General features: G+C 43.4%; 1 protein-coding gene across 4 annotated transcripts in view; it reads right to left on the minus strand.

Annotated features, from left to right (window-relative positions):
* ARMC2 (armadillo repeat containing 2) overlaps positions 1–13646 on the minus strand; it is a 62687-nt gene extending 49041 nt beyond the window's left edge. For 2 of the 4 annotated variants that reach the window (XM_051613100.1, XM_051613102.1), the window contains exons 1-6: positions 13595–13646; positions 9512–9715; positions 8150–8207; positions 5646–5814; positions 3638–3845; positions 603–653 (exon numbers count right to left, since the gene is read on the minus strand). In XM_051613100.1, the coding sequence (XP_051469060.1) occupies positions 603–653; positions 3638–3845; positions 5646–5814; positions 8150–8207; positions 9512–9711 (686 nt within the window). In that variant the 5' untranslated portion in view covers positions 9712–9715; positions 13595–13646. Of the gene's footprint in view, positions 1–602; positions 654–3637; positions 3846–5645; positions 5815–8149; positions 8208–9511; positions 9716–13594 lie in introns of those variants that run through there. The other 2 variants (XM_051613101.1, XM_051613103.1) reach the window with 2 other exon arrangements.
* Between the last annotated feature and the right edge of the window lie 278 nt (positions 13647–13924).

The raw sequence follows: 13924 nt of genomic DNA on the forward strand, positions 1-13924 counted from the left end.
CAGCAGTATCATCTAAACCATACAAAACCCTAATATTCACACTATATCATTAATTTCAAAATTTCACCCAGAGCAAAACAGAATGGGTGTTCCCTTGAGGAAAAAAAAAAAAAAAATCTATCTCCTCCGTAGAAATCCTTCTCTTTGAGGAGAAAAGGAATGAGTATTTTGGGCACAGATGTGAAGCTAGTTTAATCAGACAGAAGTGATTTCCAGCATTCCCTTGTCCCCTGCTTTTATAGTTTTCTACTGAAGCATTCCAAAACTCTAAAAAGCATAAGAAATTGGTCTTACGGAAGCAGCTGATGAACACCTCTCAAGGATTCTGTCAAACAGGCATTTAATAAGGGCAGCAATGGTGTCAGAAAATGGGGTATAGTCTATCTTCTTTACAGCATCTTCTAATTCTTTTGCAGCTATTTATTTAAATTACTTATTTTTAAAAGTCTAGAGCAGGCCACCTGGAAATCAACTGTTTGCCATCAAGCTTTTCCACACTTAAGGCACCTGCGTTTGTAAGGAGTCCTGGAATGACATCTAAGCTTTCAGAATATTGAGGAATTGGGAGGAGGAAAGAAAAACAACAATCCATCTTTTCTCACCAGGGAAACTGTTGCTCTTCATCAGCAAATCTGCCATCACTGGTGACACTTCTGTTGAAATATATGAATGCAGGAAACATTTTAGAAGTTTGATTTCTATAGCAATCACAATAGATGGCAAGGCACAATGGCTGAAGATGGAAACAAAACTTAGGAACCTTGTGATTGTCAAAAATTGCTCCTTGCTTTCCTCAATGAACATATCAATACATTCAAACAGCTTCAATTAATATGCCTATTCTATTTTAAGTAGGTGGTTATTTGAAAAACAGAATTGCAAACAAAAAATAAATAACTCTTTCCCTCGAAGGGTCCTTTTCTCTTTTTCCCCCCATTATCTTCATATAGCAGAAGTGATTTCATTAGCAGTGTTCATTCTTTTCATCAGTCCTTGGGACAACAAAAGAATTTGAGATGGAAAGCAAGCAAGTCTCTTGCAGGAATGAAGTATTTCCCTCCTGTTCTCTTGGAAACAAATGCAATAGCATTAATGGCAGGAATCTGCCATGCTATTTTGACATGCTCTGCAGTTTTATCATGAACAGAAAAATAACTTGAATAGAAAACTTATTTTGGTACATATATAGGAAATGTGGGAAAAGGGGAGTAAAGAATTCCATGCACCTTACCCTGCACAAAATATATTATTCCTATAATCCTCTTGCTTAATTCCTGCAAGGGTTTTAAATCACTGAGACACAGAACTGAGGCAGCTTCCCTGGGCAACCTGGGCCAGGCTCTCACCACCCTCACACTCCAGAATTTCCTCCTCATGTCTCACCTCAATCTCCCCTCCTCCAGTTTTCATTCATCCCCACTTGTCCTCTCACTACAAGCCCCTTGTCCAAAGCCCCTCCCCAGCTTTTCCTGTAGTCAGAACAAGACTGGGAAACATTTTTCTTTATTACCTGAAGGCGAGTAATTCGAGATATAATTTAATGATGGGTGAGATTCAACCACCTCTAGTATAACTCTTCCTGCTTCAAACACGGACATGACAAGCTACATGTATTAACATTCCATCTTTTATGGTTAGAATCATTAGTGTCTTAGCTCTCGTGTTAACATACATGTCAGAAGAGTAAGTAGCAGGTCATAAAGAAATTAAGCCAGCAGAGCTTACAAGAAATGAACCCTGACAAGCTATTCTTCTTTATATTCTCTGAAGAATATAAAAATGAAAATACATAATTTTCCCCTTTCAACTTTTATATGTTTTCTAAAACTCCTCTTAAATGGAGAAACCAAAGTGAAAATGTCCTATCCAACTTTGTGTTGCAACGATCAGTATTTTGATAATAGGCTGGTTTTGCCTGTCCCTAAGTATATTTCAATAAAGAAGCCAGTGATTCTTAAAAATTATCAAGGTAATCAAGGTAAATCATGACATTCTGTGGTTCAGGCTACCAGGAAACTCAATGATGAAGGCTCACGATGTGATATGAAAGGGTGACTGCAAAAAGCACCAGCAACAAAAAACCCAAAACCAAAAACTTGAGCTCATAAAGGAGAGGTATCTAATTTTGAACAGATAGCAAGGGTGTATAATGAGAGAACTGTTCAATCATGCCTGCTTTTAAAATTATTATTCAGAAGGTTGATCATTCTTTCCAATCAGAAAACATATCAACCAACCCCTTCTCATTAGATGCTTGGACACCATCAACTAATGACCCATTTCAACTGTAACACCAAAGTACTCCATACCACACCTTTACTAAATAAGTAAAACTACAGTAACTTAAGTATCATACTTAATTATGATAATTCATACAGTCTTTGCCCAAAAAAGTCTTCTGGGCCACTGATTTTAATGGGAGAAAATTATTTTGCACTGAAGCTTTCTCCTTGGGGCTTTACTTTCCCTCACTCACAATTTTTTTATCACTAAGCTTATTTTCTCAGTTTCACTCCCTCCATACTCAGGGAGCTTCTTATTTTCTCCCAAAAGTCTCTAGTCTTTCAGAATCTTTTGCTGGTTTGTTTTTTTTTCACATCCTGCTTTCAGTTTAAGATAAGAGTGCCATGATAGCTCTGCTATGTATCATTTGCTTTAGCAAACTCAGTAGACAACATTCTCTAAACTATTCAGTATTATCATTAAGTCTATAAATGAAAGGTGATAAATTTTGTAAAATTTATAACATACTCCTTAATATCAAAGGTGCTTAGGAAAAAAAAATCATCACCCTGGTTGTTCTTAAGCATAAAAACATGTTAGAAAGATGACATATAGTGGCAAGCATTTATATTTAAAAGTGACCAAGTGTTTAGAGGATGTATTCTGATAATAAACTGCTATTCATTCTTTGTTGCAGAGATTGTCAGGTCTGTCAATGTTATTAGCACAAAATGCTTGTTTGTCCAAATACTAACACAGCAACTGATCCCTCTACTGAACCTAGAGCCACAGACTTTCTCCCTGAGCACAAATTCAGATCTGAATCAAAAGAAAAAAGACTTACAGAACAGGTGTAATAACCCAGGTTCAGTCAAAAGAGACTGTGCCTGTGAGTCTCATTGATCTCTTATATCTGTTTGGTCATTTAAAACAACCAAGAAAACTAAATCAAAGCCACAAAATATTCTGCCTCTACTGCCAATGAGTCTAATCCTGGGTTTTGTATGATCACATATTTCCCCAATACCAGAACTGAAATCAAAGCTCTACTCATCTGTAGAGCTGAGGAGAGAATGTGCAGCACCTTAAAACAACAGGCTTGAACAGCAAAAGAAACCACATGGAATTTCATTTTGGGTATTCTATACACAATTACTAAGAGACTTAGTTTTGAAATATTAATGATCAAGCAACTTCCAACCAACAATTTTTGGACAAATTTTTTGAAACTTCACAAGAACAGAAGTGCAAAGATATTTTTTTTCCTAAGAATGTAAGCATGGCTTTGTTTTAATGCACAAATCTTGCAATTTTCAAATTCTACCAATTTTAAACATTTTGATACTTGCATAATCAAGTACCTAGGAAGAGGGTGGTGGGAAGGAGCACATTACTATCCAGGAGCAATACTGACCTTCTTCCTCTCAGTTGAAATAAAACTTCTCCTGCTGTCCCTGTTAGGAAGTCTTCCCTCTTCCATCTGCTGATACGCTCGTTACAAATTAATTGTCGACTTTCCTCATTAAATGGTGTGTTTGACCTCTGCTCTGCTAAGCAGTTATCATTACTGCTGCAGAGATTATTTATCATAGCTGGTTCTTCAGACTCTGGCTTCTCTTCATCTGAAAGGGCCAAAGAGAACCCACGATGTAGAAGTGTTCTCACACAACAAATACAGGCAACAGAGCTCAAAATGAATCAGTTTTTCCTGTTACATTATCAAACCTTGCTTCTATCAACTGAAAAGGTGAGAAAGCTTCAGACTATTTACAGCAAAGTAGTCGGTGTCTTCTTCTGAACATTATTCTTAAAGCCTTTTGGTTTTGTGCTTTAACATTTTCATCTTTCAACACTTTTTTTAATTTCCGTTTTCATAGAACCACAGAATGTCTGGGGTTGGAAGGGACCTTTAAAGCTCATCTAGTCCAGCCCCCCTGCAGTGCACAGGGACTTTTTTAACTAGACCAGATTGCTCAGAGCCCCATCAAGCCTGACCTTGAATGTCTCCAGAGATGGGGCCTCCACCACCTCTCTGAGCAACCTGTTCCAGTGCTTCACCATCCTCATGGTAAAGAACTTCTTCCTGACACCCAATCTGAATCTGCCCTGCTCTAGTTTAAGGCCATTCCCCCTTGTCCTGTCCCTCCCTGCCCTTGTCCCAAGCCCCTCCCCAGCTTTCCTGGAGCCCCTTCAGGCACTGGAAGGTGCTCTAAGGTCTCCCTGGAACCTTCTCATCTCCAGGCTGAACACCCCAACTGTCCCAGCCTGTCTCCAGAGCAGAGCTGCTCCAGCCCAAGGGTCATCTTTGTGTGCCTTTTCCGGACTCATCCCAAGAGGTCCATGTGCCTCTTGTATTGAGGGCTCCAGAGCTCAACACAGGTGGAGTCTTATGAGAGCAGAGTAGAGGGGCAAAGATGGGTGGATCGTACCTTGTAAAATAAGTGATTGTATTTCACAATCTAAACATTATGAAGGAACTCAAGAAAAGGCAGCTGTTAGTCCTGCACCTTGGGATGTACATGTGACAAGAACCAGCCCAAGAAACTGAAATTTAAACATCTGCACAATCCTCAAATGGGAGAAGAGGCAAACTCAGGCAATCACTACATTAGGTTCTCAACCTCTCCAATTAGTAACATCAACTTATTAAGGCTAATGGATTAAACTATGTATAAGGGTACATGACATAATATATATTTATAGAATATGTACATAATAACGAAGTAAAGTTTAATACTTTTTGTATAAGACTTACTTTGCAATAAGGCAAAAACTGAGATACTCAATTTATCATGTAAAGTAACAGTCCCAGGCAGTGTAAGAATTGTCACTATTCTCTTTAACGAAGACTCATTTGTAGAGTTCCAGCACATTTTATTATGAACCAATGTGCAGGAAACCAAGATGTCATTTCCCATCTGCAAGAAAACTGCTTTTAAATCTCATGCTTAGCAACCTTTAAGTCTCCACTAATGAAACTCTTAACAACAAATACAATGCAGTTGGAGGCCTGTCAGGGCATCATTCCTTTTTACTCCTCCTTTTATGCTCAATAATCCATTGGGGAATCTCTTTAGATGATGCCATCTCATTATCTCTTTAAGCACTCCAGCATTTGATGTTAATTTTACCCATTGAAGAAAACTTTCAGTAAAAATTCCAATACTTAGAAACCTATAGGAAATAAAGGCACCTGTGTAGCTTTCAACTTACTTTCAGAAGTGAGAGCCAGTATAATTTTTGGAAATCACATTGTCAAAACTGACTTAAAGTCAGTTAAATATTTTTAAAAAATTAATTCAAAAGGACATGCAGGCCCATTAATATAAAAAATAATGTAATTAACAATATTAGAACCCACCATGCATTAAAACCCACCTAGTGATTTATCTAGGAAATAATGTGTATGAAAACGTTCTTACTCTGAATAGGAGGAACCATTTTAGCAGAAAGGAAGTTTCCCTCAGAAATTCTTCTAAATAAGCCAGCCCGAGCACTGCTGGCTTTTCTAACCCCTGCAGCATCTGCAGGAGGCTTTGGAAGGAAAATGGAAGAAGCTTCATCTTCTGCAAAAGTGACTAGTATTGGTTTCTGTGACAAAAACAAAGACAATATTTTAAGAAAAGCATGGATAATATCTTGCTTGTATAAGCAAAAAAGTTTTAAAAATCAAATTACTTCTACAAATTATTTCTCCCCCTCTACTCTGCCCTGGTGAGGCCACAGTTGGAATACTGCATAAAGTTCTGGGCTCCCCAGTTCACGAGAGACAGGGAACTGTTGGAGAGAGTCCAGGGGAGGGTGACAAAGATGACTGGGGGATTGGAGCATCTCCCTGATGAGGAAAGGCTGAGGGAGCTGGGGCTGTTCAGCCTGGAGAGGAGAAGGCTGAGGACAGACCTTTTCAATGCCTACAAGTGTCTGAGGGTGGGTGCAGGGAGGCTGGAGCCAGACCCTGCTCAGCAGTGCCCAGGGACAGGACGAGGGGCAACGGGCACAGGCTGGAACATGGGAAGTGCCCCTGAAAGATGGGGAGAAACTTCTTGGCTGTGAGGGTGACAGAGCCCTGGGACAGGCTGCCCAGGGGGGCTGAGGAGTCCCCTTCTCTGCAGATATTCAACCCCCTGGATGCAGCCCTGTGGGATGTGCTCCAAGGGATCCTGCTGGAGCGGGGGTTGGACTGGATGATCTCTGGAGGTCCCTTCCAAATCCAGCATGTCTGTGACTCTGTGAAGGGTTAAGCCCAGAATAGAACAGGTAAGAGTTAAATAGGTTTGCTTATAAAGAAATTCTAATTTTCATATCCAGACCCTAATGATACCATTGCACTGAACAAGGCAGGTATCTATACCACTAGCACCAGAGAAAGTAATTTAAAAGTAAACATTCAGAGGTGTAGAAAACAAAAACTAGCCTGAGTGGAGCAACTGAAGCTCAGAATTAATTACTTTCCTCATATTCATTTAAAATCATCTGCAGTATGCCTATTTGTGAAAAAAATGTTGCACCAAAGACCTGTGCTAACAGTTCTAGAGGCACATCTGTATGACCTGGTTTTGAGCATTAAAGCAGTATTTCCAGGTTGCTCTCAGCAACCTGGTCTGGTGGGAGGTGTCCCTGCCCATGCAGGGGGTTGGAACTGGGTGATCTTGAAGGTCCCTTCCAACCCAAACCAGTCTGTGATTCAGTGAAAAGGCAGTTTTTGCATTGGTCTTAACAGTAGTTTTCTTTAGGCTTTTTCCCCTCTCACACACAAGATAAGTGAAAATCTAACACCAGCATTTAAATCCAACTGTAGATATATTTAATCTAAATCTATGGTCAGAATTCTTTCACTTGATTCATATAAATACAGTCCCTTATCAAAATTACTGAAGTATAACATTTGTTGGAACTTTTGTCCCCTAATTTCCTAAAGACTGCCACATTTAGATCACTGTCTTTAAGAAACAATACATACACAAGCATACTTACCTCTTTTAGCAGGCTCTGTTCTCTCAGGTACTAAATGATCATGATAATTTTATATTTAAAGATTAAATAAAAATAAAACAACCCCAAACCTGAAAGAGCAGATCCACTTATACATTGAAAACAACTAAAAAATTTCACAGAGGGGAAAGAGAAGTTCTTACAAGCACCTCTATCTGTTTTTTAAATAAACTGCAATTGTTACATTTTATAGATATGTAAGCCAAATAGAAAGCATAATCAACCTAATTACTTTCAAGCTATCAATCACAGAACCACAGAATAGTGGAAGGGACCTCTGAAGGTCATCTTGCCAAACCCCCCTACTGACAATTGCCCAGGACCACATCCAGGTAGCTTTTGAAGATATTCAAGGATGGAGACTACACAGCCTCCCTGGGCAACCTATGCCAGGGCTTCATCACCCTCACAGGGGAAAAAGTATGTCCTGAAGCTCAGAGGGGACCTCCTGTGTTTCAGTCTGGGTCCATTGCCTCTGGTCCTGTCACAAAAGCCTGGGCCCATCCTCTTTGCACCCTCCCTTCAGGTATCCATATACATGGATAAGATCTCCACTGAGCCTTCTCTTCTCCAGGCTGCATAGTCCCAGCTCTCTCAGCATTGCTCCATCTTTGTGGCCCTTCATTGTCCTCTCTCCAGTTGCTCCATGTCTCTCTTGTACTGGGGAGCCCAGAACTGGACCTAGCACTGGGCCTTCCCTTATATCTTCTGATTCTTCTTAATGTCACGTAGAATTACAATGCAGTCTAGCAACATTTAAATAGCTTAAATGATTGTCATACTTCTTTGGAGGAAAAAAATGACAAAACCAACTTAGTGAGTCTCAGATTGACATTACAACAGGTTTCCATTTCTCCCCAACCTATTTAAGCCAGATCTTTTCCTAACAATACTTTTCTGTCAGTATTGCAGGAGTTATTTCCAGAGTACTCACATGGTCCAGTGGGCTCAAACGTACACTAGGCACTGGTCTTGATTCAGCCACATCAAAACTGGATGCATGAAGACAAGCATAAAGAAATGAAACATAATATGAATAAAGAAGACCCAGTGTTCTGTGGTGGTGTTTGGCTTTTTGGTTGTTTTTTAACTGCATGCTTCTTCTCTTTGCAAATGGATAATGAGGAAGAAAGGAAGAGTGACAGAGTACTTTATGTTATCACTCTTAATCCATAAATGCTATTTAACTTTGATATCTGGGAATTCAGCAGCATCAAGGGAGAAGAATTATAAGATTGCCACCACACCTGCCATGATACACTTTATTTCATACACATCTCTAATAATTCTAATTCAAATCTATGAGAGCCTAAGTTCATGCCCAAAGCCAACTGTGGTTAGTGCCCAAACTGCCTGACAAAAGCAGAAACCCCAGGTTTGTGCAGGTCTGAGCCTGCTCCTGCTCATGCACAGGAGAAGCACAGAAACAACAAGCACAGGTGTTGGGCAGAGTGATCCCATTACCTGGAGACCAACAAACATCCAAGTCACTGTCAGGCTCCTGCCTTCTGTAGGGGGAAAACACTCTGCAGTAAACATGGGATAGGTGCAGGGCCTGAAGTAGTGCTGTCATGAAAGCAGCATGGACACTGACTTCCCCATATGGCCATTCCAACCCATTGCAGCTTCCTTCTTGGAATGCCTGACACCAAGCATTACAAATACAGCTACTATCTCCTCCCTACAGTCGCTACAGAATTGACATATAAGGAGGGCTAAAAAGTTACTGAGAAAATGGTAAAAAGCCCAACATAGAAATGTTTTTCTCTATTGTCACAAGAGACACATCTGTTGAGCTCTGTGAATTATATTAAGTAAGAAAAATCTACAAATAAATAATTTTGGATTAGTATAAACTTTTTTTAAAAATTAGCATTTCATACTTCAAGACCTACAATTTTATGTTGTAAGAGCTGAAAAAGCTGTGAAAAAAGATCTAGCATACAGTTTATATGGAAACATGCAAGCTTTCACAGTTTCTAGGGAAAAGTTGAAGACTCTTAATTAAAAGCATTCATTGTCTTAAGAAAAAGGTGAGCTACAGACATTTTTCCTATGCTATTCTCCACATACAAAACTAATGTAATGAGTGCCTCTGGAAGCTCTAATCCACAGGAACTTCTTGGACATGTAGATGAACACCAGGAGTAAGGATCATTAGAAGAAAGCAAAGGATGTGATTAGGAATACAGATTAACACAGGGGAAAAAAAAATATCACTGGAAACACAATTACAGAATCAAAACTCTGGCTGCTAAAGGATATTTAAAAAAAAATAATCTTAAAGCCACAGTACCTAAAAACTGAAGGGGGTCTATTTTGAGGAGCTCCTGAGGATCCAGATCCAAAAAGTTTCCTTTGATCCTCTGTAGGTGTAAATGGTCTCCGAGTTCCCAGCGTGCGTAGAAAATTTCTGGCTTCATTTATAATCTCAGAGTGGGTCTTCTGCCTTGGCATGGAAAGGCTGCAGGATGGTTCTGCCTTTGAAGGCTGCATTCCTCTGCAAAGTAGTGCACAGGAAGAACACTGTACAATTATATATGGAAGGCACTAAATATAAAGCTAGTTTTAAATTACAAGCCATTCATTCATCAGTGTTTATGATACTGCAGTGTAGTGAAGAAAGGTATTATCACAAGATCCTAGATGGTGGGGAGGCAGTGGAAAATAAGGCTCACTGATACTGCATTTTGCTCTCTGGTCCTCAGGTCTGCAGGAAAACACCAAAGAGCAGAAAGCATCTGACACAGAGGACCTAGAGCTTTTTAGAGGGAGCTAAAATACACCACAGTCAGGATCCTTGTGCTTTCCGGGCCAAACAAGGTGCTCTCCAATACTACAGAAAATCTGTTTCATAGAATCATAGGATGGTTTGGGTTGGAAGGGACCTTGAAGATCATCAGGTTCCAACCCCCCTGCATGGGCAGGGACACTTCCCACCAGACCAGGCTGCACAAGCCTCATCCAACCTGCCCTTGAGCACTTCCAGCCACAACCTCCCCAGGCAACCTGTGCCAGTGCCAGAATTTCTTCCTGATGTCTAACCTATATCTCCCCTCTTTCATCTTAAAACCATAACCCCTTGTCCTATCACTACCCTCTCTAGTGAAAAGCCTGCCCCAGCTTTCCTGGAGCCCCTTCAGGCACTGGAAGGTGCTCTCAGGTCTCCCTGGAGCCTTCTCTTCTCCAGGCTGAACACCCCAACTCTCCCAGCCTGTCTCCAGAGCAGAGCTGCTCCAGCCCAAGGATCATCTTCCTGGCCCTTCTCTGGACCTTCTCCAACAGCTCCAGGTCTCTTCTGTGCTGAGGGTACCAGAGATGGACACAGCACTCCAGGTGGGGTCTCACCAGAGCAGAGGGGCAGAATCCCCTCCCTGGCTCTGCTGGTTTGGCCCTCTGGGTGTTTCTTAACACTTCATTACTTATACAGCATCGTAACCAAAATAGGAATTCAATAATATGATAAAAAGACACTTCAATTCCAGTCAATTTAGGACATGTAAGTTATTGACCTTATCAAGGGCAGCTTCATCATATGTCAGAGGTATTGTTAGGAGGAACTGAAGCAGTTACCAGGAATTGATAAGCAGAGATGAGGAAGAACAGGCAACCCATTTTTTAATGGAAACACCTCCCCAGCCCACCCCCAAGCACGTGCAAAGAAAGATAACACTAACATAAGATAAATTATCAACCCAAACTTTCAATCAGTGTTCTGTCCTGCTGCATTTTCTAGCAAATGCAGTAGGCAGTGAAAGAATGACTTGCTTTACCATCTCCTCAGCCCCCTCCCCAAATCAATCACTACCCTGGTGCAGTTCTCTGTACATACCATCCTTGCCATTTTACAGCAAACTCACCAGTAGCCTTAAACCATCCAAAATCCCTCTTCTGCTTTTTAAACGTACCTAAAAAGAAAAAGTTTCTGCACTGTCTTTGACTCAGCCCATCTGGTAACTTCTATTCTCTCACGTGGTTAATGACAATGAAACAACAGCAGATCAGGCACTGCCATCTTGGTTGCTTCTGAACTACAGAGAAAACCCTGTTTCTCTAGTTTCTTAGTTCACTTCCACTTCTTCCATTTCCAACTGCCTCTTCTTTCTTGCAGAGCCTTTACATTCTGGCTAAGTTTCTTTAATTATACATAATCCAACCCCTTCAGCTGAACTACCTAAGATAAAACTGGATGCTGAGGAGCAGAGTGCCAACCTCTTTTACTAAAAAATGCATAACTACAAAACACAAGAACAACTCAGAAGCCTGAACCTGTCCATGTTTTTAACCTTCTGATTACCTCCCCATCCATCACGTTTCTTCACTCTGACTTTGGCTCTCTGTGCTCCCTACTCCTCCCCCTATTGCAACATGATTCACAAGAGCTAAGTGAGGAATTCCACTGCAGCAGTTTGGAGCAATTATTGATATTCCTCACTGACTAGAGAAGGTAGATTATCATTCCCTGTTCTCTCAGCTACTCAAGAGTCAAGATTTTGACTTTCAAGTGGAAGGCCTTTTGTGTAGGCTGTGTCTGATCCAGTTATTATGCAACATACATGGAAACAATAGCTGTGAATAAATACGAGGAGATAATCAACATGATTCTACAGGTCATAAATTTGAATTAATACATATTTCTTCTTTTCTGGCCTATATATTTTCATCCACTATGCTAAGTTTTAAAAGAAATCTTCTCAATTAATCTAATAATTTACATTTAATTTCTGAAGGACACTATTTTATTTCCTTCTTAAAATCTCTGTGCCCTGACATTGAAATGTGTCTTTTATGGGATTTATGTACATGTTCTTCACAGTTAAACTAAGAAGCTTAATTAGGTAACTCCTTCCATTTGGGCAGTGTTAGTTACCCTTCCAATCCACCAAAACCCAATTTTTAACCATTTACATTGCAAAGGGAACCCGTGGCTTGGTTTGAATGCTTAGCTGAGCTCCCTGCTGCACTGCTTCATTAGCAGAGGTTGGACATTAGGAAGAAGTTCTTTAGAACAGGTTGCCCAGAGAGGGGGTAGAGGCCCCATCCCTGAAGACATTCAAGGTCAGGCTTGATGGGGCTCTGAGCAACCTGGTCTGGTGTGAGATGTCCCTGCTTATTGTAGGGGGTTGGACTAGAGGACTTTTAGACATTCCTTCCAACCCAAGACATTCTAATGATTCTATGAAAAAAAAGAAGAACAAAGTTACAAGAAATTGTGCCTGCAACGCTCAATAAAGATTTTCAGTGCAGCTGTCAGGTAAAACTTCCAAGAGGAACTCCCCAAACAAGCAGCACCTGTGGAGTAAAAACTGACCCGGGCTTTGCGGACTAACCAACCCGACCCCGGCAAACACGGCTCTCCTTGGGACACGCTGGGCCGCGGAAACGAGACGGAGGTGCTTCCTCTCCAGCCTCTCCAGCAGAGCCTCAGGTGCTTCCTCTCCTCAGGTGCTTCCTCTCCGGCCTCTCCAGCAGAGAGAGCCTCAGGTGCTTCCTCTCCTCAGGTGCTTCCTCTCTGGCCACTCCAGCAGAGCCTCAGGTGCTTCCTCTCCTCAGGTTCTCCTCTTCTCAGGTGCTTCCTCTCCTCAGGTTCTCCTCTTCTCAGGTGCTTCCTCTCCTCAGGTTCTCCTCTCCTCAGGTGCTTCCTCTCCGGCCTCTCCAGCAGAGAGAGTCTCAGGTGCTTCCTCTCCTCAGGTGCTTCCTCTCCTCAGGTTCTCCTCTCCTCAGGTGCTTCCTCTCCTCAGGTGCTTCCTCTCCTCAGGTGCTTCCTCTCCTCAGGTGCTTCCTCTCTGGCCACTCCAGCAGAGCCTCAGGTGCTTCCTCTCCTCAGGTTCTCCTCTTCTCAGGTGCTTCCCCCCCTCAGGTTCTCCTCTCCTCAGGTGCTTCCTCTGCACCCACTCTAGCGGAGCCTCAGGTGCTTCCTCTCCTCAGGTGCTTCCTCTCCACCCACTCTAGCAGAGCCTCAGGTGCTTCCCCTCCTCAGGTTCTCCTCTCCTCAGGGGCTTCCCCCCCTCAGGTTTTCCTCTCCTCAGGTTCTCCTCTCCGGCCTCTCCAGCAGAGCCTCAGGTTCTCCCCCCCTCAGGTTCTCCCCCCCTCAGGTTCTCCCCCCGGCCTCCCCAGCCGAGCCTCCCGCCCAGCCCTTCGCCTCAGGGAACAACCCGGGGAGCAGCGGCACGGCCGGGCGGGGATCGAACGGCTGCCCCCGGGCCCCCTGGCCCGCTTACCAGCCCCGCCGACCGCAGGAGGCAGCGGGGGAACCGGACCCCGGGCCCGACACCCGCTCACGCCGCGGGCGGCCCCGCAGCCCGTGGTTGCCACGGCAACCGCACCCCCCGCGGCCGCCGGGGTGAGCGCGGCGGGGCCGCCCGAGCCCCTCACTCACCTGGGCGCGGGAGCCGGCAGCCCCGCCGCGGGTCCCGCACGGCCCCGGGAGGTGCGGGGGAGCGCGGGACGCCGCGGGCCTGCGCGGGAAGCGGCCGGCGCGTGCGCGGCGCGGCCCGCGCGGGTTTTCCCGGCTGCCCGCCCGGCCGTGCGGGGCAGTGCGGGGAGCTGCCCGCGGGACGGGGCTGGTCTGCGGGCGGGGAGCTGCCCCTGGGCAGCGTGGCCAGCAGGCGCGGGGAGGAGGTTCTGCCCCGCAGCTCTGCTGGGGTGAGGCCCGCAAGCCGGAGAGCTGCGTCTGCTGATGGAGCTTACAGGAGAGACATGGAGCTGT

Source organism: Apus apus, chromosome 3 (assembly GCF_020740795.1).
Source record: "Apus apus isolate bApuApu2 chromosome 3, bApuApu2.pri.cur, whole genome shotgun sequence".
In the NCBI taxonomy this organism is placed as follows: Eukaryota; Metazoa; Chordata; class Aves; order Apodiformes; family Apodidae; genus Apus; species Apus apus.